This window comes from Mixophyes fleayi, chromosome 1, assembly GCF_038048845.1.
Source record: "Mixophyes fleayi isolate aMixFle1 chromosome 1, aMixFle1.hap1, whole genome shotgun sequence".
NCBI lineage: Eukaryota > Metazoa > Chordata > Amphibia > Anura > Limnodynastidae > Mixophyes > Mixophyes fleayi.
The window spans coordinates 62,041,389-62,068,472 of record NC_134402.1 but is presented as its reverse complement, the minus strand read 5'-3'; the positions used below and the strand labels follow the sequence as shown (position 1 = coordinate 62,068,472).

The 27,084-nt window shown below is 40.0% G+C and overlaps 1 protein-coding gene across 1 annotated transcript in view; it reads left to right on the top strand.

Annotated features, from left to right (window-relative positions):
- The window catches only part of CORIN (corin, serine peptidase), a 207,583-nt gene extending 183,432 nt beyond the window's left edge, over positions 1–24,151 (top strand). The window contains exons 19-22 of the mRNA XM_075195300.1: positions 1,954–2,128; positions 15,346–15,617; positions 19,616–19,743; positions 20,686–24,151. Coding sequence (XP_075051401.1) covers positions 1,954–2,128; positions 15,346–15,617; positions 19,616–19,743; positions 20,686–20,868 — 758 coding nt within the window. The 3' untranslated portion in view covers positions 20,869–24,151. The remainder of the gene's footprint in view (positions 1–1,953; positions 2,129–15,345; positions 15,618–19,615; positions 19,744–20,685) is intronic.
- Positions 24,152–27,084: the final 2,933 nt, after the last annotated feature.

The following is a 27,084-nucleotide window of genomic DNA, read 5'->3' as shown; positions in this document are numbered from 1 at the left end:
AATGTCTCCATACTGAACTGTGGGAACTCATCTGATGAACTTAGAAATATATCACTAATCCGATTGATCAGCAATTACTTGGACTGTGTTTCAATATCACTATCCCTTTGATAGGGAGTTGTGTGTTTATAGGATTCTATTTGTTTCTTATGTATTCTTGCTATGCCCTGAGGTGTTGATTACCTTTTTTTATAGACGCACAGTGTCTTTATGTGTTTACGTTTTTTTTACATTTGTTTCAATAAATTTACATAAGCGTTTAACCTAGCGCTCTTTTTTCTCAATATTTATTTGTTAACTTAATCAATTTAAGATGTTAGACAAAAATGAGTGCTCAGAGTATAATCTGACAAATGACAATTGCCGACACCTTCATTACATGCAGTAATGGTTATGCTGTAATATACTTATACTGTATTAGGGATATAGGTCGACCAACCGGCGTCCCACGCAGTGAGCAAATAAAGAAAGACTCTTAGACAAGTATGTGGCAAAATTATTTTGGCCACAGCTTTATTAAACACTTTCAAACTTGGCAGACAAGCGGCGTGCAAGGCTGATAAAATTTATCACCTTTTTTCCAGTCCCATCTGGAAAAATAGGGTGTGTTCTGCCTACTACCATGTAGGCATCGCAACAACGTCCTCTTGAGACCAGTGCCTTGGCATAAATCACCCTCCAATTGCTGAAACCTGGCACGCCGCGCGTATTGGCCCAACCGTTGAAGCTGGAACCAGGCATACGGCCATCTACCCAGGGTGATACTGCCTGGCGGTCTCTTTAGAAAAATATTACCACCTTTTCCAGTTCCATCTGGAAAAATAAGGCTCGTTCTGCCTACTACCATGTAGGCACTGCAACAACGTCCTCCGGAGACCAGCCCCCTTGGCATAAATCACCCTCCAATAAACCTGGCACGCCGCCAGTATTGGCCCAACCGTTGAAGCTGGAACCAGGCGTGCGGCCGTCTTCCCAGGGTGATACTGCCCGGCCCTGCTGGCTCCCCACTTCCTATGCCTTGCTCGCCGCTTTCCCGCCCTTCCAACTGTGACAAAGCAATTTGAGAAATAAATTATATTCACAAAGCATACAATGACAACAACATTACTTGTCAAGCATACTGAAAAACTATGTAATAGTAATATGTAATAAGCTTCCTTCCCCCTCTCCTTTAACTACCCTCACCTTGTCCTGCCTCCTGTCTCGCCCCCTGCCCCCTCCTTTCCCTGAGTGTCTACCTGCACTGGTCAGGTCTAACAAAATAGGACGGACTTCGTTGTCTGCCCCCCCCCCCCCCCCCTTTCTTCATGTCATCGGGCCGCCTAGCGACCAGCCTCCCTTATTCCTCTTCGGCGCTATTGCTCTGCCTGTGATTCCTTACATACTAAAAGACCATCACTGGGCTTTTAAAATTCAAGTCAAGATGGGAATACACAAGTTTGTGTTTTCCAGACTCCCAAGCGGCTACAAACATATTAAATTGATGAATGTAAATGTTACCTGCAGATGGGCAGCCTACATTCTGGTGCATGAGCGGTGCAAGCAGGTCAATACTGTGACTGACAGAGGCGAGACAGAATGTGGATATTTACTAACATGTTTAATACTGAAACAAGTAGAAAAGTTTAAATTCGTCTTGATTTGTGTAGGTATCAAATATAGGTATGGGACAAGGGATTTTGTTTATAATTTGGAGTACTATGTATAAATTATAATAATTTGAAAATACACGCTGCACTACTAGGTTAAGTTTTAGGCATCTCCAAAGAGCAGAGATTATCTGTGCACGTTGATGTGCATCTTGTTAATGAGTGACTGTAGGAGAAAATGCTCTGCGATCTCATCTGTGTGTGTGGATCCCATATATGTAAATGCCACTAATAAAATGAAAGCGCTTTGTAAAAAAAAAAAAAAAAGGATAGTCAATATCTGACCCATTCATGTCACCTTTAGATTGTGGACGTCGCCCCGCAGCCCGAATGAACAAGAGAATCCTGGGTGGTAGAACCAGCCGGCCTGGGCGTTGGCCGTGGCAATGCTCTCTACAGAGTGAACCTAGTGGGCACATCTGCGGCTGTGTTCTCATTGGGAAAAAATGGGTGCTGACTGTGGCACATTGCTTCGAGGGGTAAGTCCGTTCTTACTTTATATGAGTCGTCAACTTCATAGAGAATCAATGCAGTTGTGCATGACTTATTATTATTTGTATTCTTTATTTATATAGCTCCATTGAATAATTCCCATCAGTCCTCAGTGGAGCTTACAGTCTAAATTCACTAGCACAGACTAGGATGAACCTTTATCAGAGGAAAATTAATCTACCAGTATATTTGGACTGTGGGGGAAAACCGGCGCACCTCTGCAAACATGATGAGAATATCCAATCTCCACACATATTGTTACTTGGTCGGAATCAAACTCACGGCCTGCGTGCTGTAAAGAGGCAATGCTAAATACTGCCATTGTACCCCTCTTCTATATTTTTATCTTAACAGCAAGATCTACGCAATAGCCTCAATAGTATTTATTCATTTTTTAGTGCCACTATTGACCTTATAGAAAATAAATAAAAGATAAAGAGCACAACAAAGGTACTAAAAGAGAGAGGTACAAAAGAAATTAAGGTAAATCTTCCAACACACTCTGACAGCACAATTATCCTGGATTGTCACATAACCTTAAATCAACAACATAGGTTCTTTTGAGTGAGTCCACCACTTGGGGTTCATTAACTGACTTTAGAAAAACACTTATATACCTATATACATATAAACGAGAGGTTTACTTTACCCCACCATGGATGTGCCTCATGTCACATAATGTATGGACTTGGGACCGAGTACTTACTACTTCTTTTGTTCCCAGGATGTTCATATTTCAGGAGAGGTGGGTACTCAGCATGTTCTATAAAGGTAAAACCCTTCGGGACCCACTCTCTTTCCCCAGTGGCGCACGCAGGGGGGGTTTCTGAGTCTCCAAAACCCCCCCTGCGCTAACTAAGGGCCCACCATAGTGGCACTGTCCTATACAGCAGCCGCGGCACTGTCAAAGAAGCTTCTTGACAGCGCGGCTGCTGTATAGGACAGCGCTTGCGTATTTATTTATTTTTTTGGACAATCTGACAATCCTGCGTGCGCCCCTGTTCCAATAACCCAACTTATGTTTAACTGTAAGTTTATATAATGTGTAATGTATGTTTAAAATGTGTCTCCACTTATATACTAATACTATGTCTGTAAAAGAGCTGTAGCCTCCCTGGGGAAAGAGTGATGCTGCAAATCTTGCTCAAATTGCAGCCTGCTCCATAGTTGCACTAAGTGTATATGTACCTGGGTGTTCTTACATCCACAGTACTAGGGGCTGTTAACTCCGGGTGTACTCTTTGCCAGTCGGTGCAGGAAAATAGCTTGTGGGTGCCTCAGTATCGTGACAACTGCAATCTCCTTTTAATTGTTTCAGAATATGGAAAGAAAGTTGTCAGCGCTTATCCTTTAAACTGCATATCTGTGTGTGTCTAGCAAAATGAAAACATGAGGTATTAGTTCATATTTTGATCAAAAGACTTAAGCCTGCATCCCACGTCAAGGGTACCTCATTATATGCAGGTCCTACACTGACCTATATGCTTTAAACACTATTAAAATGCAGTTAAAATCAGATGCACTCACCTCCCAGGTATAGGGGTTTGCATCTAACAAAGGCTGGCTTGTGAGCCACACCCAAATGTGCCTTAAATAGGCTTGATGGACAGCTGCTATGACAAAAAGGCAATATTTTGAAACAAAACCAGAGAAAAATAAGCCCACGCTCGGTATATCCCACATTATATATGGTACCAGCTGCTTGGCAACAAGCCCGCGCTCGGTATATCCCATATTGTATGTGGTACCAGCTGCGTGGCAATATAAATGCCCATTTATATTGCCACGCAGCTGGTACCACATACAATATGGGATATACCGAGCGCGGGCTTGTTGCCAAGCAGCTGGTACCATATATAATGTGGGCTATACCGAGCGCGGGCTTATTTTTCTCTGGTTTTGTTTCAGAATATATTCTCTGTTCATTTTAAGAGCGCAAACAGTAATTGCCTTAAAACTGATTCTGCGCATTAAAAGTTCAGATTTTCTCCTGAGTCAATGTTATTTGATGGTGATATACATTGTTTATTTGAATTCCTTTTTTAATTTGTTTAAATAATTTATTCCACCCATTTTATATCATCATTCTAGTATAGAGAATTATTACAGCTTTAACAATGGATTTTAATCAGGGGTATAATGTTAACTGTTGTTTCTAGATTCCGTAGTGTGACATCTCTTTACATGTGTTCAATAAAGTTTATTGAATTATATGTAAATGGAAAACTTGGTCCCTTTTTCATTTTAATTAAAAACTGTTCATTATAGGAATTTACTATATATTTTTGTATATTAAACCATATATGTATGGTTTTATATGTGTTATATTTTTATTTTAAATTTGTCTATAGCTTAAAATGTGTTCACATTTATAAAGGACCGGTATTCCAAACGCGTTTGGGTGACGTAATCTACAACGCATGGTGGAACATATGTAGATTTCTGATTACCGCTTACAGACATCCGGTCCTAGACTTTGGAGCTTTTGACCATCACAGTCAATGTCTAAGTGCATTAAATTGTTTTATCCTGTTATTACTACTTAGTTTGAGCCAACATCACCAGAACAGCAGAGTAATGCTTATTTGTTTGATAAATTGGGACGATAAGTGATCTTTTATTACAAAATGATTGTTATCGTCACAGGAAAGGCACCTATTTATCAATAGGTCCCTCAGTCTGTATTTTTTGTGTTCTATAGCAACTTACAGTAATATCACAAAGAATGTAATTACAAGCTACATTATACAGTGAAAATATAATTTGACTTCATTATTATCATCATCAGTTTATATAGTGCAATACATTTTTCAGCGCTGTATAGAGAATATTTGTTATTCACATCAGTCCCTGCCCCATTTGAGCTTACAGTCTAGATTCCCTAACACACAGATAGGAACAGACCAGGGTTAAATTTGTCAGCAGCCAATTAACCTACCAGTATATTCTTTGGAGTGTGTTTTCCCACACAAAACACAAGGAGAACATACAAACTCGACACAGATAAGGCCCTGGTCCGGAATCAAACTCATGACCCCAGCGCTGTGAGACAGAAATGCTAACCACTGAGCCACAACTTGCACAACTACACTTGTATACAAAAGTTGAACAGATTGAAAAAGAAAACAGTGACTGTGGTTGTTATGAACCTTTCTTGCTGGAGGTCCTTATTGTAATCCAAAATTTGTTCTTGCAAAGCTTTGCTGTATGTGAAGCATATATTAAGGCTGCAATCAACCCTGATTGCGCTGCTAGCAGAAGTGCTGAGCTGCGCTATACAATCAGGTGTAGCTGCTCAGCCATGATTGCTGTTGTCCGCAAAATGATTACATGTGTTTTTCAGCATTGCAAAGCGTTGCATCATCCCAGTGTGCCAGGAGCTGATGATGCCTGTATTTATAGTGTGTGCAGGACAGCCACCTGTGGAGAATCCCCAGTATGGGGTTGATTCCTTACAGTGGCATGTGTGCAGTGTAACCACACTTCTAGCCATTTAACAGTCCCCAGGTATTAATATCACCTGAACCAGTCTGCACCTAGTTTCTCACAAAGTGTGGACTATAAAAACATGTACTTTCCTAGCTCTTTAGTTCCCCAGATGTCCCAATCATGTTTTTATTATTATTATTATTATTATTATTATTATTATTATTATTATTAATAATAATATTATTATTATGTTTATTTGTATATACTGTATTTGTAAATTGTTACATGTCTGAAAGATCACAATTTTGTTAATTTGTGCACACATGCAGGTTAGTCCATTGTCTGAGCTTAGGCAGGATTATTGGGCATATTTATTAATCAACAGAGTTTTGCCCCATGAATTCTTCGATAGGAGGCTGTCCCGGTGATGAGTGATGATTTCACTTACCTTAAAAGTCCTGTTGTCCTTCTCTCCTCTCCGGTCATTATGGCAAAGTTGCATTGCGCAAAGACATACCTGTGATAGTGACTAGAGGGGTGAGCAGGTAGGCTGGGGTGAGGGATCCAAGATACCTCTACTGCAATGTTCTCCCCATAGGCTTCAATGACTAATGTTCAGATGGGTGGGCTTTTGTGGACAATTGATTTTTGGAACTTCTTAAATCACGCAAATTGCCTATGGGGAATAATGTGTACAATAATAATGGGTCCACAGATAATATCTCCAATATCTGCTGCGGTCCTATAGTTATAAATAGCTACCATCCTTAATAATGACATTTTTGGGGGATTGAAGGCTAAAGGAACTTAATTATTAGGTCCCTGTATCATATGGTCCTTTGTTTAACTGTGTTTTTGTGTTTGTTAAGATAATGAAAAAGTCCAAGGAAACAGCTTTTTTTTTTATTACAGAAGACTGCATTATGTATTTAAATTTAATGTCTCTGGATTGACCTCTGTTGTTTAAACAAGCTCTTTGAAAGTCACAGAACAATACTTGTCCCTAATTGTATCAAGAGAGACTTATCTGCTATCCCTTTGTCTGCAAGTTTACCTGTGAAACGGTAAAGACAGAGAATGAACGACTGAACATTACAGGCAGAAGTTCCTAGAACTTCACAGAAGGCCATTCCTGTCTTTAAAAGACAGCTCCAAAAACCACAACTTGGCATTCACTAGCCAGTGATAGCTGAAGTTAGTCTGGCGTTGAGATTACGGTCTCTGCCAGCTGATAGGGAAGGGAAGGTCCTCGGAGTACTGTCTGTGTCCTGATCTCTCTCCAGGTCTTGGGGAATGTGTCTGTGAAAAACAGAGTGACAGTGACCCGCGCCGCTGCCTTGCTGGTAGCCTCAAAGGGGAGAGGGTCTGCCCTGTAGCTGGTGACATGTTTTTGTTATACCCTGTATGTTGGCCATGCCAGGCTGTAGTATGATTTGCTGCAGGTTATTATTTAAATGTTATTATTGCTGTTTGGTGTTACCTTTTTGTTAAATAAACTAATTATTGTTACTATGGATATTTGCCTGGGGGATTTTGAGCCTTGGACAGGTACATTAATTAAACAGACATAGCTTAAAAGAAAATATCTGCCAGGAAGAGCAGGAAAAAATACCCAAAGCAACAATAGAAAAACTCTCAAAGGAGGTGATATTAAGTACTGATTGGCAGGGTGCCCAAACTTTTGTAAAATCGACAATTAACCCATTATCACTCAAAAGTAGGCATGAATGCAAATATTCTTTTCTTGCCTTTATTGATGAGCACAGATATCCAGTAGGTCAATGTTTGAGGCCAGACACATGGCCGTTTATGAAGACATCACAGTGCCATGATATCGGTTCCTGTGTCTGGCCTGAAACATTGTACTCATTGTCCTCATTAAAGGTAAGAAAGGAATCTTTTGTACCCGACTAATTGTGAATTATATTTTTTTATTAGTGCTTTTGCACATCCCGCACTTACTGTTTTATGGATTTTTCATACAGTTCAGCAAATACATTTTAATTGTACATTAAAACATTCAGAAGTTTATCATGTTCAAATTTGTTTGCTGTAGAGTTTGTGCTTATGTCTTTTCACTTAGAAATTCGATGACATATGTAACTTGACCAGGGGTTTCCAAACCTTTGCTTTCAACTGTACACTATAAAGATTACGCAATGCACAGTCACTTGATAAATTAACTGTAAGCAGTATTATTTGGTAATATCATAATACAAGAGCAATAAACCTAATAGGAAACATTTTGTTAAAGATTAATGTTACATCTGTTATTTCAGACAGTTCTAATGACTCCAGTATTTCCAGACAGTTCTAATGGTTGTAATGACTTTGGAATCACTGTACTCAGGGAACAGTTTAGATATAAACGTTACCACTATAGACAACTCCTCCTGTACCCTATAACAGCACTGAGAATGTTTCCCCTGGAGTGTCTTGTTCTTGGGAAATATTGCCAGGGGTGGTCATGGAATGTTTTTGGCAGGGAAAACGAGACATTAGTAAAATATAGTTTGTTTTAAAGTTCTCATCAGGCATCAGGGTTAGGACCACTAACAGATTGACATTTTTCATCTGTGACATTGATATATTTTTATGCATCTGCATTTGTGTGGAATTCTGTTTTATTTGCTCTTAAAGCATCTTTAGTCTATAAAGAGACAGTCTACACAGTGTGATGACGACCGACTGACAGCAGGAAATGAAGCCATGCTGATTTCTAACCCTTACAACTCTGTGTGGAATGCCGGAACTGACACTGAAAGGCTTACATAAAAAGTTGGCAATCTTTCTGAGCTTATTTTTTTGATTGAGATAATATATTGGATGCTTATGCATCAAAGTTAATTAAATATGAGGATATCTTGAAATGATTAACCTACCCTGTTATACATTAACATGAATTATCAACTATTACCGTTGTCTATTTTATACATCAAAATATCCTTATAACATATGTTCTCCAAACAGTGCCATGTATTGACTTCTCTCCATTCACAAAGAGATAAATAGTGAAATTATAACACTTGGTTCAACAATATTCTCAGTGAGTTATGCTACTTATTGGTAAAGTATTCTTAAAACAATTTTGTGTATATTTCAAACATTATTATGGTAATCACATGTCCCAAATTAATTCAAAACCAGCATTTCCACAGAAAATCAGCACATACAGGATTAAAACCCTGCAGAACGTTTCTTTGGGTTGAAGTGGATGTTTCAGTTTTGCTTAAACTGAGGTTCGTCTGTACAATCATAAACTATTGGCACATAGGAGGAATAATAAAAGACATGGAGGTATTGTAATTAAAGGATCTGATGAAAGTGCACAGCACTGAAATGCATTAAGGAAGTTAAAGCCATATTGCACAAAGATGAGAATTGTACAGCTGGTTACATCTAGTTTTTATCCAAATAAGGTTCTGCAACATATGTTAAGATTATTAGAGCATTCTGTCCTCTAAGAGAAAAAAGTAAACAAAACCAATTTTATTCCTCTTTTTTCCATGTAATGATTAGACACAATTATGGTGTGTGTGGCTGGATCACTTATAAATAACTTGTTTGTGGCTGGATCACATAAAAATAACTCATTGTAGATATTTATTTTAATTAGGAGTGCAGTGGACCTCTGTATATCATTGCAAATGTACTTATCTTTTTATATTGGTTTGTATGGAAATGTATTGACTTCTGAGATAGTATGTCATGTTTGGGTTGTTTAGCTTCGAGAGGAAATCATCATGAACGCTAATTAGACCTTTCTCATGTGAAGTGACAAACACTTGCTTTCACCTAAATGTACTGCAGGAGGTCAATACCTTCCTTTCATGTGTGGTTTTCATCCTGTATCTTAGAACTTGTCTGAATAATGCAACCAACAAGTTTAAGGATATAACAGAAAGGTGTAAATTTTGATAACTATGCATTGCATTTAAATTCAAGTTTGAAGAACATACTGCATCCTGATACACACTTTGCGGAGCCATCTAGGTTCAGGGGGTAGTGTTACCCCTTGCTAACGTGTGTGTCAGAATGTGTATAAAAGGAGCACTGTCTTTCCATGTAATGTATAATTATTCCATCTGTACTTCTGGAGATCACTAGTACCTTAAACTAGTGTATGTAGCTGTCCTTAATAGAACACTTGAGCTAATAAAACATTACTGCTTCAAGAGCCTGCTTTGATGCCTACATACCTGCTGTAATTCCTGTGGCTAGAGATTAGACCAATCTAATCCACTATCTGGCTATTCTGAGGTTGGAACCCTGCATCCAGTACCAACCCCCTGCCCGCTACCTGCAGCTCTGGCCAGTGTGATAGGCCAGGGAACCATCCACAGCAACCCTGTTCTGAAGGCAAGAGGTCAGGTGTACTAGCCCAGGTGCCCAGCAAAGGGGTACCCTAGCAGCAAGAGTTACCCAGAAGCAAGCGGTGTTAGGTGCTGGCGAAGAAGTCTAGTGGTGGTAGTAGGCCCTTCCTACTGCTGTTAGAGGGGTGCACTTTGGGATAAAGAAAGGGGACGTGGCAAGGCAAGCCCAGACGGTGCCCAGAAGCACATGGACAGGGTAGCATAGGAGGTCCATACTGTCACAGTGTGGTACTCTGTAGTTGAGGTAGTGGTGATGACAGCGTTCCTTGTTTTAGAGAGGATATCGCCAACACAGAGAAAGGTGAATTCCCAGACAGGACCCTAAAGTAATTAATACTTTAAAGGGAAATATTTTTTACAGAAGTTAGGGAACAAAATGGGAATATTTGTTTACAGTTAAATTCACAACACTTATGAAAACACCAAAGAACATTGACCATTATTCGAACGCAACCTGGATAATCACCTCTACAGTTTTACAATTTCTGCTAATCACCTTCACTGAAGCTTTTGGTTACTAATTATTTGAATTCACAATAAAATAATAATTTAATTCTTAAAACTTTAAATGAAAGTACTACTAATCTCCAAAGTCAAAGTTACTCACTATAAGCAGAGTGCATAAGCCATAAGCCTTCTCAGTACTAATATGTATGTATGCTTACTGCTCCGTATCCTGGTAGTGATGAGTCCAAAACTGGAACATTGTCTCTTGGCCCTAAGATTAAATAACTGCCCTATTCACCCTGCCAGTGCTTACTACCAAGTGTGTGATGTGAGTGATATGCAGGCCTGATAGTTTTATCTTATCTGGGGGTGAAAATGCAAATAGTCAAGAACAGCCCTGGCAGAGTTCTCTCTACTGCGTTGTCTTTGTAGTGTTGTCTCTATAACACTGCTCTGCCATTGCCTCTGTTGTGTTGTCTCTATAACACTTCTCTGCCATTGCCTCTGTGGCGTTGTCTCTATAACACTGCTCTGCCATTGCCTCTGTGGCGTTGTCTCTATAACACTGCTCTGCCATTGTCTCTGTGGTGTTGTCTCTATAACACTGCTCTGTCATTGTCTCTGTGGTGTTGTCTCTATAACACTGCTCTGTCATTGCCTCTGTGGTGTTGTCTCTATAACACTGCTCTGTCATTGTCTCTGTGGTGTTGTCTCTATAACACTGCTCTGTCATTGCCTCTGTGGTGTTGTCTCTATAACACTGCTCTGCCATTGCCTCTGTGGCATTGTCTCTATAACACTGCTCTGCCATTGCCTCTGTGGCGTTGTCTCTGTAACACTGCTCTGCCATTGTCTCTGTGGTGTTGTCTCTATAACACTGCTCTGTCATTGCCTCTGTGGTGTTGTCTCTATAACACTGCTCTGCCATTGCCTCTGTGGCATTGTCTCTATAACACTGCTCTGTCATTGTCTCTGTAGTGTTGTCTCTATAACACTGCTCTGCCATTGTCTCTGTGGTGTTGTCTCTATAACACTGCTCTGCCATTGTCTCTGTGGTGTTGTCTCTATAACACTGCTCTGCCATTGCCTCTGTGGCATTGTCTCTATAACACTGCTCTGCCATTGCCTCTGTGGCGTTGTCTCTGTAACACTGCTCTGCCATTGTCTCTGTGGTGTTGTCTCTATAACACTGCTCTGTCATTGCCTCTGTGGTGTTGTCTCTATAACACTGCTCTGCCATTGCCTCTGTGGCATTGTCTCTATAACACTGCTCTGTCATTGTCTCTGTAGTGTTGTCTCTATAACACTGCTCTGCCATTGTCTCTGTGGTGTTGTCTCTATAACACTGCTCTGCCATTGTCTCTGTGGTGTTGTCTCTATAACACTGCTCTGCCATTGTCTCTGTGGTGTTGTCTCTATAACACTGCTCTGTCATTGCCTCTGTGGCATTGTCTCTATAACACTGATCTGCCATTGTTTCTGTGGTGTTGTCTCTATAACACTGCTCTGTCATTGCCTCTGTGGCGTTGTCTCTGTAACACTGCTCTGTCATTGTCTCTGTGGTGTTGTCTCTATAACACTGCTCTGCCATTGTCTCTGTAGTGTTGTCTCTATAACACTGCTCTGCCATTGTCTCTGTGGTGTTGTCTCTATAACACTGCTCTGTCATTGCCTCTGTGGCATTGTCTCTATAACACTGATCTGCCATTGTCTCTGTGGTGTTGTCTCTATAACACTACTCTGTCATTGCCTCTGTGGCGTTGTCTCTGTAACACTGCTCTGTCATTGTCTCTGTGGTGTTGTCTCTATAACACTGCTCTGCCATTGTCTCTGTGGTGTTGTCTCTGTAACACTGCTCTGTCATTGCCTCTGTGGCGTTGTCTCTATAACACTGCTCTGCCATTGCCTCTGTGGCATTGTCTCTATAACACTGATCTGCCATTGTCTCTGTGGTGTTGTCTCTATAACACTGCTCTGTCATTGCCTCTGTGGCATTGTCTCTATAACACTGCTCTGCCATTGTCTCTGTGGTGTTGTCTCTATAACACTGCTCTGTCATTGTCTCTGTGGTGTTGTCTCTATAACACTGCTCTGTCATTGCCTCTGTGGTGTTGTCTCTATAACACTGCTCTGCCATTGCCTCTGTGGCATTGTCTCTATAACACTGCTCTGCCATTGCCTCTGTGGCGTTGTCTCTGTAACACTGCTCTGCCATTGTCTCTGTGGCGTTGTCTCTATAACACTGCTCTGTCATTGCCTCTGTGGTGTTGTCTCTATAACACTGCTCTGCCATTGCCTCTGTGGCATTGTCTCTATAACACTGCTCTGTCATTGTCTCTGTAGTGTTGTCTCTATAACACTGCTCTGCCATTGTCTCTGTGGTGTTGTCTCTATAACACTGCTCTGCCATTGTCTCTGTGGTGTTGTCTCTATAACACTGCTCTGCCATTGTCTCTGTGGTGTTGTCTCTATAACACTGCTCTATCATTGCCTCTGTGGCATTGTCTCTATAACAGTGATCTGCCATTGTCTCTGTGGTGTTGTCTCTATAACACTGCTCTGTCATTGCCTCTGTGGCGTTGTCTCTGTAACACTGCTCTGTCATTGTCTCTGTGGTGTTGTCTCTATAACACTGCTCTGCCATTGTCTCTGTAGTGTTGTCTCTATAACACTGCTCTGTCATTGCCTCTGTGGTGTTGTCTCTATAACACTGCTCTGTCATTGTCTCTGTGGTGTTGTCTCTATAACACTGCTCTGCCATTGTCTCTGTAGTGTTGTCTCTATAACACTGCTCTGTCATTGCCTCTGTGGTGTTGTCTCTATAACACTGCTCTGCCATTGCCTCTGTGGCGTTGTCTCTGTAACACTGCTCTGCCATTGTCTCTGTGGTGTTGTCTCTATAACACTGCTCTGTCATTGCCTCTGTGGTGTTGTCTCTATAACACTGCTCTGCCATTGCCTCTGTGGCATTGTCTCTATAACACTGCTCTGTCATTGTCTCTGTAGTGTTGTCTCTATAACACTGCTCTGCCATTGTCTCTGTGGTGTTGTCTCTATAACACTGCTCTGTCATTGCCTCTGTGGCATTGTCTCTATAACACTGATCTTCCATTGTCTCTGTGGTGTTGTCTCTATAACACTACTCTGTCATTGCCTCTGTGGCGTTGTCTCTGTAACACTGCTCTGTCATTGTCTCTGTGGTGTTGTCTCTATAACACTGCTCTGCCATTGTCTCTGTGGTGTTGTCTCTATAACACTGCTCTGTCATTGTCTCTGTAGTGTTGTCTCTGTAACACTGCTCTGTCATTGTCTCTGTAGTGTTGTCTCTGTAACACTGCTCTGTCATTGTCTCTGTGGTGTTGTCTCTATAACACTGCTCTGTCATTGTCTCTGTAGTGTTGTCTCTATAACACTGCTCTGCCATTGTCTCTGTAGTGTTGTCTCTATAACACTGCTCTGTCATTGCCTCTGTGGTGTTGTCTCTATAACACTGCTCTGCCATTGCCTCTGTGGCGTTGTCTCTGTAACACTGCTCTGCCATTGTCTCTGTGGTGTTGTCTCTATAACACTGCTCTGTCATTGCCTCTGTGGTGTTGTCTCTATAACACTGCTCTGCCATTGCCTCTGTGGCATTGTCTCTATAACACTGCTCTGTCATTGTCTCTGTAGTGTTGTCTCTATAACACTGCTCTGCCATTGTCTCTGTGGTGTTGTCTCTATAACACTGCTCTGTCATTGCCTCTGTGGCATTGTCTCTATAACACTGATCTTCCATTGTCTCTGTGGTGTTGTCTCTATAACACTACTCTGTCATTGCCTCTGTGGCGTTGTCTCTGTAACACTGCTCTGTCATTGTCTCTGTGGTGTTGTCTCTATAACACTGCTCTGCCATTGTCTCTGTGGTGTTGTCTCTATAACACTGCTCTGTCATTGTCTCTGTAGTGTTGTCTCTGTAACACTGCTCTGTCATTGTCTCTGTAGTGTTGTCTCTGTAACACTGCTCTGTCATTGTCTCTGTGGTGTTGTCTCTATAACACTGCTCTGTCATTGTCTCTGTAGTGTTGTCTCTGTAACACTGCTCTGTCATTGTCTCTGTAGTGTTGTCTCTGTAACACTGCTCTGTCATTGTCTCTGTAGTGTTGTCTCTATAACACTGCTCTGCCATTGTCTCTGTGGTGTTGTCTCTATAACACTGCTCTGTCATTGTCTCTGTAACACTACTCTGCCATTGCCTCTGTGGCGTTGTCTCTGTAACGCTGCTCTGCCATTGTCTCTGTAGTTTTATCCCTGCAGTGTTGTTTCTCCACTCTATGCCCTCTGATATATACTTTATATTTTCTTTTTCAAGCAATGACCCTTTTTCACCTCCTCAGGACTGATCTTCTCACTCTCTCTCCTTGCCTCTATCTTTCACTCTTCTCCTGCCAGATGTGTCCCTTATGTTGCCTCCTCTGCTTTGTTCCTCTTGCTACACTTGCTCTCCTGTCCCACTTACACTTCAGCCCTTTCTCTTTTACAATCCTTAATCCCTTTTTCTTCAGCTCTCACGCTTCCTCTTTTTATCGCTATGCTCTCACTGTCCCCAGAATACTTATCCCATTCTCAGCCCTTCTTATTCTCCCTGTGCCAGTTCTTTGTGATAGAATTTAAGGAGAAAATGAAGACGTTCGTGAAGAGTTGTTCCTAACTCCTAAACTGACAGGATGCAGGAGGGCCATTTTTTGGCCTACAATCCCAAATCAACTGTTCATGCAGACGTGTGTATGGGTTCATATCTCAAATCTTAAAGTAGGCATGCACCTAGGTAGGAATGGTAAATATAAAAAATGCATTTATGTTAGAGTTGTCCAGTAATATTTATAACAGTATTTATGATAATATAATACTATGTTTATATATAATTGTTTCATATATTGTGAATGTATAAAAAATTGTGACATGTAATATTTTCTCAGGAGGGAACATGCCGCTGTGTGGAAAGTTGTATTCGGTATAAACAACTTGGATCACCCCTCTGATTTCATGCAGACACGTCTGGTGAAAACGATAATCCTTCATCCACGCTACAACAGGGCTGTGGTAGATTATGACATCAGCATTGTGGAACTAAATGAAGACATTGTGGAGACCAGTTATGTAAGACCCGTCTGCTTACCTACCAAGGGCCAGTTGGTGGAACCGGACACGTACTGTTATATTACAGGTTGGGGTCATATGGGAAACAAAAGTAAGTATTGAGAAAAACTGTGCATTACTTTTGTTGTACCCCTACAAATGGTAGTTCTGTGTTATCCATAATTGGTTAGAAACTAATGCAACGTTGTAAATAAATTAACCTACGTGAGTTATGTGAACCTTCAATAGCAAATCTCTATAAAAGCATCATACAATTTTACACAAATGCCAAAAAGATCATTCAACATCAGGTTGTATGGGTAATCATTTGTGGAGCGGTCTGATGCCTTTCCTATAAAAAAATGCAAACCTGTATTAAAATGATCCCCCATAAAACTGCTGATACTATTTACAATATTACATACAGAATAAGGATACATTATAAGCGCTTTCTTCGTGTAAACATAAATAAAACGCACTAAAATCCAAATTAAAACAAACGTGAGAAAGTAAATGTCAACTATATAAACCACAGCAAAGTCCTTTTTTCTCATAAAGTGATCATCAGTATAAGTGGAAAAAAAATTCTGTAACTCCCACGTCAGTATAAACCTGCACAGAAAGCAAAAGGAAAAGAAAAATCTAATGCAATACAATTCCCAAAAATTAACTCAACTTCAAACAGTTTCAAAACATAATTTCTACTAACATTTTTATTCCTAGTAGACGTGGCTATAATGAAATCTGACGCTATCATAGATAATTTGAGTAAATATGTCCTTATAAGATGATTGTGCAGTCACATGTCAATACCTCGCTACAAACACAGAAACACTTTGATAACTTAACAGGGTAATATAGGTAATCGGAAGGACTATATTAACATAGTTGTCTACTCTCTCGGAATGTCCGGGAGACTCACAAATTTTTAGGAGCTCTCCCAGACTCCCTAGAGAGCAGGGCAATCTCCCAAATCCTGCCCAGTTTGTTGGTGAAGTGGGTGGGGCGGGGCTAATCACATCATCCTGACCCCGCCCCCTGCTATAATAGTGTAAAATTGGTATTGCATACAAGGGACAGAGCCTAATGACGCGATTAGCGTGGCCACGCCCCCAAGGTACGGCCAACTTTGGAAATCTTCCGGAGGGGTGATCTCCAACGTTGGCAAGTATGGATCTACTAAAGAGCAGTTTGTTAAAATAGCATCTTTTAAGCAGATTTTCAGTGGTCTTAAAACCACTGGTTTTACTAAAGGCTAAACTATTAGAACAACGCCTGAAAGTCACTGTTTACCCAAACGCCACATTACAAATCGCTGTCCCAGTTTTTAACACAATACAATTACAGGTCAGATTTACTAAGCAGCAGTTTGACAAACTGCCAGAAAAAGAGCTGGAAAAAAGATGTGGTTGTGAGGGGCGAGATGGTTCATACAACAGGCTGTTGGGGCTATATTGCTATTCAGAACATAATTTACTGGTTAAGGGGGGGGGGGGGCAAATTTTATTTATAATTAACTTATGGGACAAATTAAATTTTTCATTATAGTAAGGGGTAAAATTATTATTCATTATATTAAGGGGGCAATACTTTTTGACTGCTAACAGGGCAATAATTATTTATGATGGGGGCAACACTTATCATTTTATGATGGGTGCACAATTCATACCGCATGCATGTGATACTACAAGTGCCAGCATGGCCACATAAGTGAATGGTAAGATAGCTCAAGCAACACGCTAATAGAGTTATCTAGCCAATCAGAAGCAGGTCCAAAAAAAAACCTACCTTTTTTCTGGAGGTTTAGGTGTTTTGAATCCACCACAAGTTGCTGGCGGTTTAACATTCCAGACTCAAACCTCCCTATAGTCAATGTGGTGGCTTGGAGCACTAAACCACCGACAAACATAATTTATAGTAAATCTAGCCATTTACTAAACCTACTAAAAATTGGAGGTGTTGCCCATTGCAATCAATCAGGTTCTAGCTATCATTTTCTGAAATGTACTAGATAAATGATAGCTAGAATCAGATTGTATGCTATGGGCAACACGTCTACTTTTGCTTTTAGAATGTTTACTACAGTATCAGGCCTAGGTTTGTGAGAAGACCACATAGGTGGAGCTACAACACATTACACATCGATGTTTTATGTTTTTCTCATTGGTATATTAAAAATAAATATTATAAACAACAATTACAAGGTAGTTGGCCAATTAAAAAACACATCTTTTTTTTGTTAGGTCTTGTAGGCGGTGTGCTACCTTTAGCTCTAACTTATGCTTTCTATCTATTTTTACTGATACTTATATGACTTAGAAGTAACTGAACCCTTCATTCTGTTTTATTTGTTAGCAGAGGAACCTGCAAGCCAACCTGTGTCTTACACGTTGTTATAGGTCTGCACTGAACCGAGCCTTATAACGTTATGAAAGTAAATGGCTCCTAAATGGCTTGTCCTGATCATGCATCGTTTTGTTGACATTACAGATACAGAGAATTTGCTCATTTTGTTTTTGCTTCCAGACCACCATAAGAAACTAATTTTCCTGGGAGCAGGAAAATAGATGTCTCTACCAATTACTCGCATCATGAACAATAGGCAATGTGAACAGAGAGTAGGATGTTGAATTAATTTGTCATGTTAATGTAAATTATGTTTTCATTGAAGTTTTTAAAATAATGTTAGCTTTAGCTATGAAGTCTTAAATGCATACACATAGCACAATTATTAACAGACCTTCTAGGAAATTAAAATCAAATGTTCTGCTAGGAGGGGACTATAGCCTCTCCACAGCTCTCGGTGTTGTGATGGCTGGAGGGATAGTTGTGGAATAATTAAAGCTGTTTGGCTGTTGTGAAAAAGCACATGTGCTGCCTGCAGAATCCGACCATCTTTTCACCCAAAAGTTGTACAACACTATCCTTTTGTCTTGTGTGTCTTGACTTCACCAACAGCTATGGATTCCAATCCAGTTGTGATACAAGGGAGTGGGGCTTGTATCGTAAGACAGACACAGGTGACTGCAAGATGCGCTTCTTTGCAGGAACAGGTTTAGATATTTTGTGCCCTCTTTGGCCCAGTTTTTGACTTGTCACCCCTCCTCCACAGCTGCACCACCCCAAACCCTTCCACACCCGTCCTGTATAAAATAAACAAATAAAACAATTTATTTATAAAATGTATATAATGCACTAAAAAGCATATGTCTGTACATTCAGCTCATGGATCAATGTGTTTACTATGTAGATAAGCTGTTATTGATGCAAAGTTAGTAGAAGGTCTTATTTATTTATATAGAATTCATTATAACATTGTTGTAATTTTGGGTGTTTATTACACAGGCACTAGGGTGTATCAGGCGCTACATTCATCCAGCTCCAGGAAGCAAGCTCTCTCATCCCCCCCCCCTCCCTGATGAAAAAGAGTGCCTCTCTGGCCACGATGTGGGGTGTCATGTCATTTACTGCCCCACAGGAGCACCAGTGAGGCCTGGCTGGTGCTACCCACAAGCTCCCACCCAAGTCAACCCCACAACCCCCTCTTACAAACCCTCTCCTGTTTAGTTTTCTCTGGTGAGATTTGAAACAGAGGCTTGCATAGCAGTGGCGGTGAGCTAAGTGGTGCCTGTATAATTAACAAGTACCTAATCTTGTTCTGGCTACACCTGTGAATTGGTATCGTGTGGCAATTGTGAAGGTTTTATTTTGTGCCATATCTATCTATCTAATATATATATATATATATATATATATATATAATTTTACTCTGGTCTCATGACTCGTATTTTTCCCTACTGTATGCTCTGTGCACTGAAGTATGGTATAATAATCTTTTTATTTGAGGAATATTATCTGAGTGACAAACATGCATTCTATTAGCTGTATTATGTTATTTTTATGCTGCTTGAGATTCACTACTTCATCAGGTTCCGTTTCACTTTATGGTCATTTTAACTACTCACTTATCAAGTTAAAATGATCGTTTGTATCCTTTCGATAACATGTATACCATTTACATAAAATGTTTCAAAATTGTTGCAAACTATAACTTGCTTAAATAAGATTTTATTTTTTATTTTTTTTACATTTTATTCTGTTTTTCTTCAGTGCCATTTAAATTGCAGGAAGGAGAAGTTCGCATTATATCTTTAGAGCACTGCCGGTCATATTTTGACACAATAACATCCAGGATGCTTTGTGCTGGTTATGAGTCTGGAACAGTAGATTCTTGTATGGTAAGTCGTACTAGTATTTTCTTATGTTTGTTGTTTAGTCCAATGAACTATTACAGTTAAACTAAAAGGGGTAAATGTATCAAACCTTCTAAAAAGTAACTGGAGGTGTTGCCCTTTGCAACCAATCAGTTTGTAGCTAGCATTCTCTAGAAGGTACTAGATAAATAATAGCTAGATTCTGATAGGTTGCTATGAGCAACACCTCTACTTTTCCTTTATAGAAGGTTTGATACATTAACCCTGAAGAATCAAATGTCAACAACTGTAATTTAAATCCAGGATTTTACAAGATTCTAGCAAAAAATATTTTCTGTTAGTATCATTGGAGACAGCTGATCAACAAATATATTAATGTATCACTTTAATGTATTTGAAATGTTTATTACATATAGGTATCTTGTCAGTACACATATAATTCAAGTTCCTTTACTGGGAGGAAAATGCTGTGCAGCCCCTGTAAAACACAGTGGGCCTGATTCAGTAAGGAAAGTAAAGCAAAAAAAATGAGTAACTTTGGACTTTGCCAAACTCCTGTTATATTGGAGGGGGATGTAAATTTAAATTGTGAGGACAGATTTATAATTAGGGCAGAGTGTGTCCTAGATCAACTTCTACAGTCAGTGTAAAAATAAAGTTAACAAATATTTGCATCCTCCATGAAAAAACAGCCAGTATTTTCCTTATGTGCAAAATAATAAACTAATTTGCTCCCCTTGCATTGTAACATGGTTTTGCCAAGTTTCAAAGTTACTCATTTATTTTGCTTTCCGTTCCTTAATGAATCAGGCCCAATATGCACCTTCTCCACCACTTGAGTCTCATTAAATAGTCTTGTGGGTATAAAAGTAGGCACATTCAGTCCACACTCAACAAGGAAGGCAAATCTGATAGGTAAAGACTTTGCACCTCCAATGTTTAACCCAATTCTCTGTTTCCTTGCAGGGAGACAGTGGAGGCCCTCTGGTCTGTGAACAGTCAAAGGGACAATGGACATTGTATGGTCTCACATCCTGGGGATCTGTATGTTTTTCCAAAGTCCTAGGACCAGGAGTCTACAGTAACGTGTCACATTTTGTGGAGTGGATTGAAAGACAAATATACATTCACAGCTTTTTAATCGACTAGAGTCGCAGAATCCGTATTTAACAAAAAGATCCACCTAAAAAAGGACTAGAAAGAAAACGCCTTAGCCTCCGTGGAGGCTTCACGTGTGCAAATATTTGTTGTGTGTACCAATGAAAATTATATATATTTTTGGTTTTCAGTATTAGGTACTTTAGTCAAAAATTTGGAGATTTTTGTACATACCGGTTCAGTTTTGTTAAGCATTCCTAAAATAACATGATATATCAGGAATTATATTTTACTTTTGTTTATAAGTTCTGGTTGAATGGATGACATGTCAGGTGACGTGTCCTTAGGCTTCAGACTATAATTTTAACGTGGAACACATGTAGTTTAGATACATTTGTTGACCAAGGTATTGTACAATTATAAAGTGAAATGGTCTTTGCTGGTCACTGCATTAAAAACCCACATAATATTTTATATATAGAATGGTTTGGTATATTATGTGACACTTTGTTTTATAATCCATCTTTCAGTGTCCTAGATCTCCTGATGCTTTGTAGCTGCTGCTGAATGTCAGCTTCCTGCTCTATCATCTCCTTGAACCAAAACATGATTTCATACTGTTAAATATTAACATATACTAGTGTACGCATCACTCATTTTTATATTCACCAAGTATTATCGCAAATGAGACAATAGACAGTAGAGTATAATAGAAAGTTGGTAGATATTCATTCAAGTGGATGAGTTGATCTACATAAAACTTATTATAATATATAAGTATATATAAGGATTAATCTAACTGACTGTGTGTTAAAAAGGAACTTCCGTTTAGTAATCATCTTTTTTTTTTAACTATTCTCTACAGTATTAGGTATCTTTTTTTATTTTAATGCTGCTATAATGCTTGTTGAATCTTTTATCTCCCCCTTCTCATCAACCTACAATACCTTAAGTAGGTGAAAATATACAAAGGTCAATATTTATAAGTAATATAAATATATCTAATTATTATTTATTGCAATATTAATTAAAAATGTTATTACGTGGCAAATGTTCCAACATCAGGCTGGGAACCACTGATTAAATTATCACGTATCAACTCATGGTGACATGCTAATTTGAAAGGAGCAAAGACGGCTCTCAATGTCATCATCATCATCATCTATTTATATAGTGCCACTGATTCTGCAGCGCTGTACAAAGAACTCACATCAGTCCCTGCCCCATTGGAGCTTACAGTCTAAATTCCCTAACATACACACACAGACAGAGAGAGAGAGAGACTAGGGTCAATTTTTGATAGCAGCCAATTAACCTACTAGTATGTTTTCGGAGTGTGGGAGGAAACCCACACATACACGGGGAGAAGATACAAACTCCACACAGATAAAGCCATGGTCGAGAATTGAACTCATGACCCCAATGCTGTGAGGCAGAAGTGCTGACCACTTAACCACCGTGATGCAAATAAAGATTAGCAGAAGTTGCATTTCAGCAACAGCTAAGTAGACGCAAGTTGTTATCCACATTTATGAGTGGCAGTTAATAAAGGGATGGTCGTGATAGTTATGAGTTTACGACTTGTGCTGAACTATAGAATTCAGAGAGCATCCAAGTGATGCCCATAAATTACAGAGAGCGTCCAAGTGACAGCCATGCCGCGCAGAGAGCATCCAAGTGACGCCCATAAAGTACAGAGAGCGTCCAAGTGACAGCCATGCCGTGCCATGCAGAGAGCATCCTAGCACCCACCATACAACACAGAGAATCCTAATGGTTGATATACAACACAGAAAGTATCCTAGTGACTGATATACAATGCAGAGCATCCATGTGACTACAATACAATGCACAGTGCATCCAAGTGAAGAGCAGATTATGCAGCCTCTGCTCTGCAGTCTATACGCAAGCCACACATTACACAAGTTAGCCCCTATACCATGAGAGGAACATACACAATACATCTAAGTGCAGTTTACATATCCACACAGGTACTAACCTGCCCAAGTTATCTGAATCAAGCCACCTTTTCTCTCTGCTTAATTCGCATGTCATCACCTCCCCTTTTCCTCTATTACAGTGGACTAGTGCACTCTGCACAATGGAAGGCAATCACTGACACTCAGTCATTCCGCACTATCTGCTGAGAACCAAGAGATGGGGATGGATTTGCCTTCCTTTTTCTCCTTCTTCCTCCTCCTCTTTCACCCTCCTTCGCGTCTCAGATATTGATAGATACCCCAATCACTCAGCCTTATTATATGAGGCTGAGCATCAGAGGAGTGTGTTCTGAGCTCTGATTGGAGGAGCTCAGCACACATAGTAACTGAGGAGCCAGAGTGGTGCATACTGTCCCAGCTGCAATCTAATCACTGTAACATACTGAGGCGTTGGCCGGGTAGTAAGCTTACCCTGCCACTGATACCAGGCAGAGCACATACAGCCAGAGCAGGGGTGGATCATAGCAATTTTTTTTTTTTTTTTATTTTTTTAAACGGCTCAAGTGATCCTATTAGCTGTCAGCCTAATGGGAAAATTTCATTTGTGGCTAACAGCCAATCGACCCCTGACTGTAGCCCGATTTGGGCTATAAGTTACTGAAACGATAGTTCACTGTGCATGCGCTGGCCCTGGGCAAGCTCAGAAGAGCAGAGCAGGTCCTACAGAAGGGATGAAGCACGGCTACACCCGCTCTTTTGTTGTATGGACTGTGTTACACCGCTGGTTTACCCTCTTTATATCTTTATATAGTAAATGATCCCATCAGCAATAAATCAGACTAACCTACCGTTCAGGGGTGGAACTAAGCGGAATGTACTTGAGACAGTGTTCTGATGTCAGTTCTGCTCAACTGGATTGTTAACCAACAACCTACTCGCCAGGTTCTTCAGTAACCTCTGATGCTTTTCTTCCTATCATCATCATCATTTATTTATAAAGCGCCGCCAATGTGGAGCGCTGTACAAAAAATATTTGTCATTCACATCAGTCCCTGCCCTATTGGAACCTATACATGGTGAGAGGCAGTGAAGTACTGCACTTAAAGTATGACTCCACCCAAAACTGAAAATTGACTCAATCCGGTGTGTGCCCCAACACCTGGTGCTCCTGTCACTGTTTTCTTACTTCCGCTGTATTTGTGTTGTCGGTAGTTAGCACACTGCCTCAGTACCTTACAAAGCAGATAGATTGCAACTTTATGAATGAAAAATGACCCTTACAGTTTTATTATTGTAAGCATATAAAGTCTGCAAAAGGTGGATACATCCTTTAAATTAATTCACTACTCCCCCAAAAGAAAAAAGCTTCAAGATACGCCCCGACATACCTACACTTTGAATAACTGGTCTGGCAGAACCAGATCACATTCAAGTGCAAATAAAAGTTATTTGGACTCATGTACAACCCTACTGCTCACATGTGAATCATTTATTACAACAAATCAGAGAGTTAGAGACCAAAATACTGCATTGTCATTAGCTCTTACAAAGACATATTATTCTGAATCGCTATGAATAGAATACTTCTGTTGGCAAATACATTTGGTAAACATGGGCTGAAATTACTACAAGCAGGATTGTTGAAACAGCACTCATACATGCTGTATTTTAGCTATAAGGCAGATTTTCACATTATTTCATCATCAATTTAGTTCTATGAATAAAAATAGAAACATATTTATTCTTAAATCTGTATATTGACAAAGGAATGTGTGCAATGTGGTGAGCAAAAAAAAAGAATAGACATTTTTCATTGCAGCAAAAATAGAAATACAATGGCTGAATGCATCTTACAAATATCAAAGAAAACTGCCACGTATGCTTTTTTTATTAGTGGTCTGTAAATTAGGGATGTGCACCGGCGACTTTTGAGGTCTCGTGTTTTGTGTTTTGGATCCGGATTTTCGTTATTTTTGAGGTTCGGATTTGTCTCGCAAAACACTTGACGAAAGGTCTCGGTTCGGATTTAAGGTATTGGATTCGGATTTTTTTTGAAAAAAACATAAAAAGTTTAAAAATCAAGTTTTTGGGCTTATTTTCACTCCTAGGCTATTATTAACCTCAATAACATTCAATAACAAGCATTTCCACTAATTTACAGTGTATTCTGAACACCTCACAATATAGTTATTAGTCCAAAACGTTGCAACAAGGTATCTTTCTGGACTGCGTAGAGGAGTGGGTCACCACAATATATATTAAAAACCCTGAACTTTTATGATTCGCACCAATAATTGTACCTGGACTGCGTAGAGGAGTGGGTCACCACAATATATTAAAAACCCTGAACTTTTATGAATCGCACCAATAAATGTACCTGGACTGCGTAGAGGAGTGGGTCACCACAATATATATAATAAGAAAACCATCAACTGGTTTGATTCGCACCAATAAATGTACCTGGACTGCGTAGAGGAGTGGGTCACCACAATATATTAAAAACCCTGAACTTTTATGAATCGCACCAATAAATGTACCTGGACTGCGTAGAGGAGTGGGTCACCACAATATATATAATAAGAAAACCATCAACTTGTTTGATTCGCACCAATAAATGTACCTGGACTGCGTAGAGGAGTGGGTCACCACAATATCTTAAAAACCCTGAACTTTTATGAATCGCACCAATAAATGTACCTGGACTGCGTAGAGGAGTGGGTCACCACAATATATATAATAAGAAAACCATCAACTTGTTTGATTCGCACCAATAAATGTACCTGGACTGCGTAGAGGAGTGGGTCACCACAATATATTAAAAACCCTGAACTTTTATGAATCGCACCAATAAATGTACCTGGACTGCGTAGAGGAGTGGGTCACCACAATATATATAATAAGAAAACCATCAACTGGTTTGATTCGCACCAATAAATGTACCTGGACTGCGTAGAGGAGTGGGTCACCACAATATATTAAAAACCCTGAACTTTTATGAATCGCACCAATAAATGTACCTGGACTGCGTAGAGGAGTGGGTCACCACAATATATATAATAAGAAAACCATCAACTTGTTTGATTCGCACCAATAAATGTACCTGGACTGCGTAGAGGAGTGGGTCACCACAATATCTTAAAAACCCTGAACTTTTATGAATCGCACCAATAAATGTACCTGGACTGCGTAGAGGAGTGGGTCACCACAATATATATAATAAGAAAACCATCAACTTGTTTGATTCGCACCAATAAATGTACCTGGACTGCGTAGAGGAGTGGGTCACCACAATATATTAAAAACCCTGAACTTTTATGAATCGCACCAATAAATGTACCTGGACTGCGTAGAGGAGTGGGTCACCACAATATCTTAAAAACCCTGAACTTTTATGAATCGCACCAATAAATGTACCTGGACTGCGTAGAGGAGTGGGTCACCACAATATATATAATAAGAAAACCATCAACTTGTTTGATTCGCACCAATAAATGTACCTGGACTGCGTAGAGGAGTGGGTCACCACAATATATATAATAAGAAAACCATCAACTTGTTTGATTCGCACCAATAAATGTACCTGGACTGCGTAGAGGAGTGGGCACTGGGCACCACAATAAAATATATAAAAAACCTTCAACAGGTCTGCATTACACTACACATACGGCTGCTCCTCCATCCTCTCCATCATATACATGTTGGAGTTTTAGCATGTGACAACCTCTTGTTTTTGATAATGTCAGTGCATTTTGAATATTTTTCAATTTGCCCCACACCACTGAATGTACTTTATCTATGATACGCATCTATCTATCTTGACTGCGTAGTGTGGTGGCCCCGGTACACAATTTGGTACCGGGGCCACAATAAAATAAATACACCCTCCACGTGTCAGAATTCCACCAAACAAGTATCTGGACTGCGTAGTGGGGTGGCCCCGGTACCCAACTTGATACCGGGGCCACAATAAAATAAATACACCCTCCACGTGTCGGAATTCCACCAAACAAGTATCTGGACTGCATAGTGGGGTGGCCCCGGTACCCAATTTGATACCGGGGCCACAATACCTCCTCAAAACATGCTCCAGACAATTCGTCATTGACAGACCCCAGACAGACAGGGTCGTAGTGTTACTGTTTGACTTTGTAAACCCAAAAAAATGTCCCTGTTGCACTTGCACATAGTCGTGCAATCAAGACTGACTTTTTCATTTAAAGGCACGATCTTTCAAGTGTCAGAAAGAGAGAGAAGACACAGGAGAGGAGAGTTGTAGCTGGGGACCTGGGGTGGAAGCTCCCAGGCTCCCCCAGCATTGCCTGGAAGT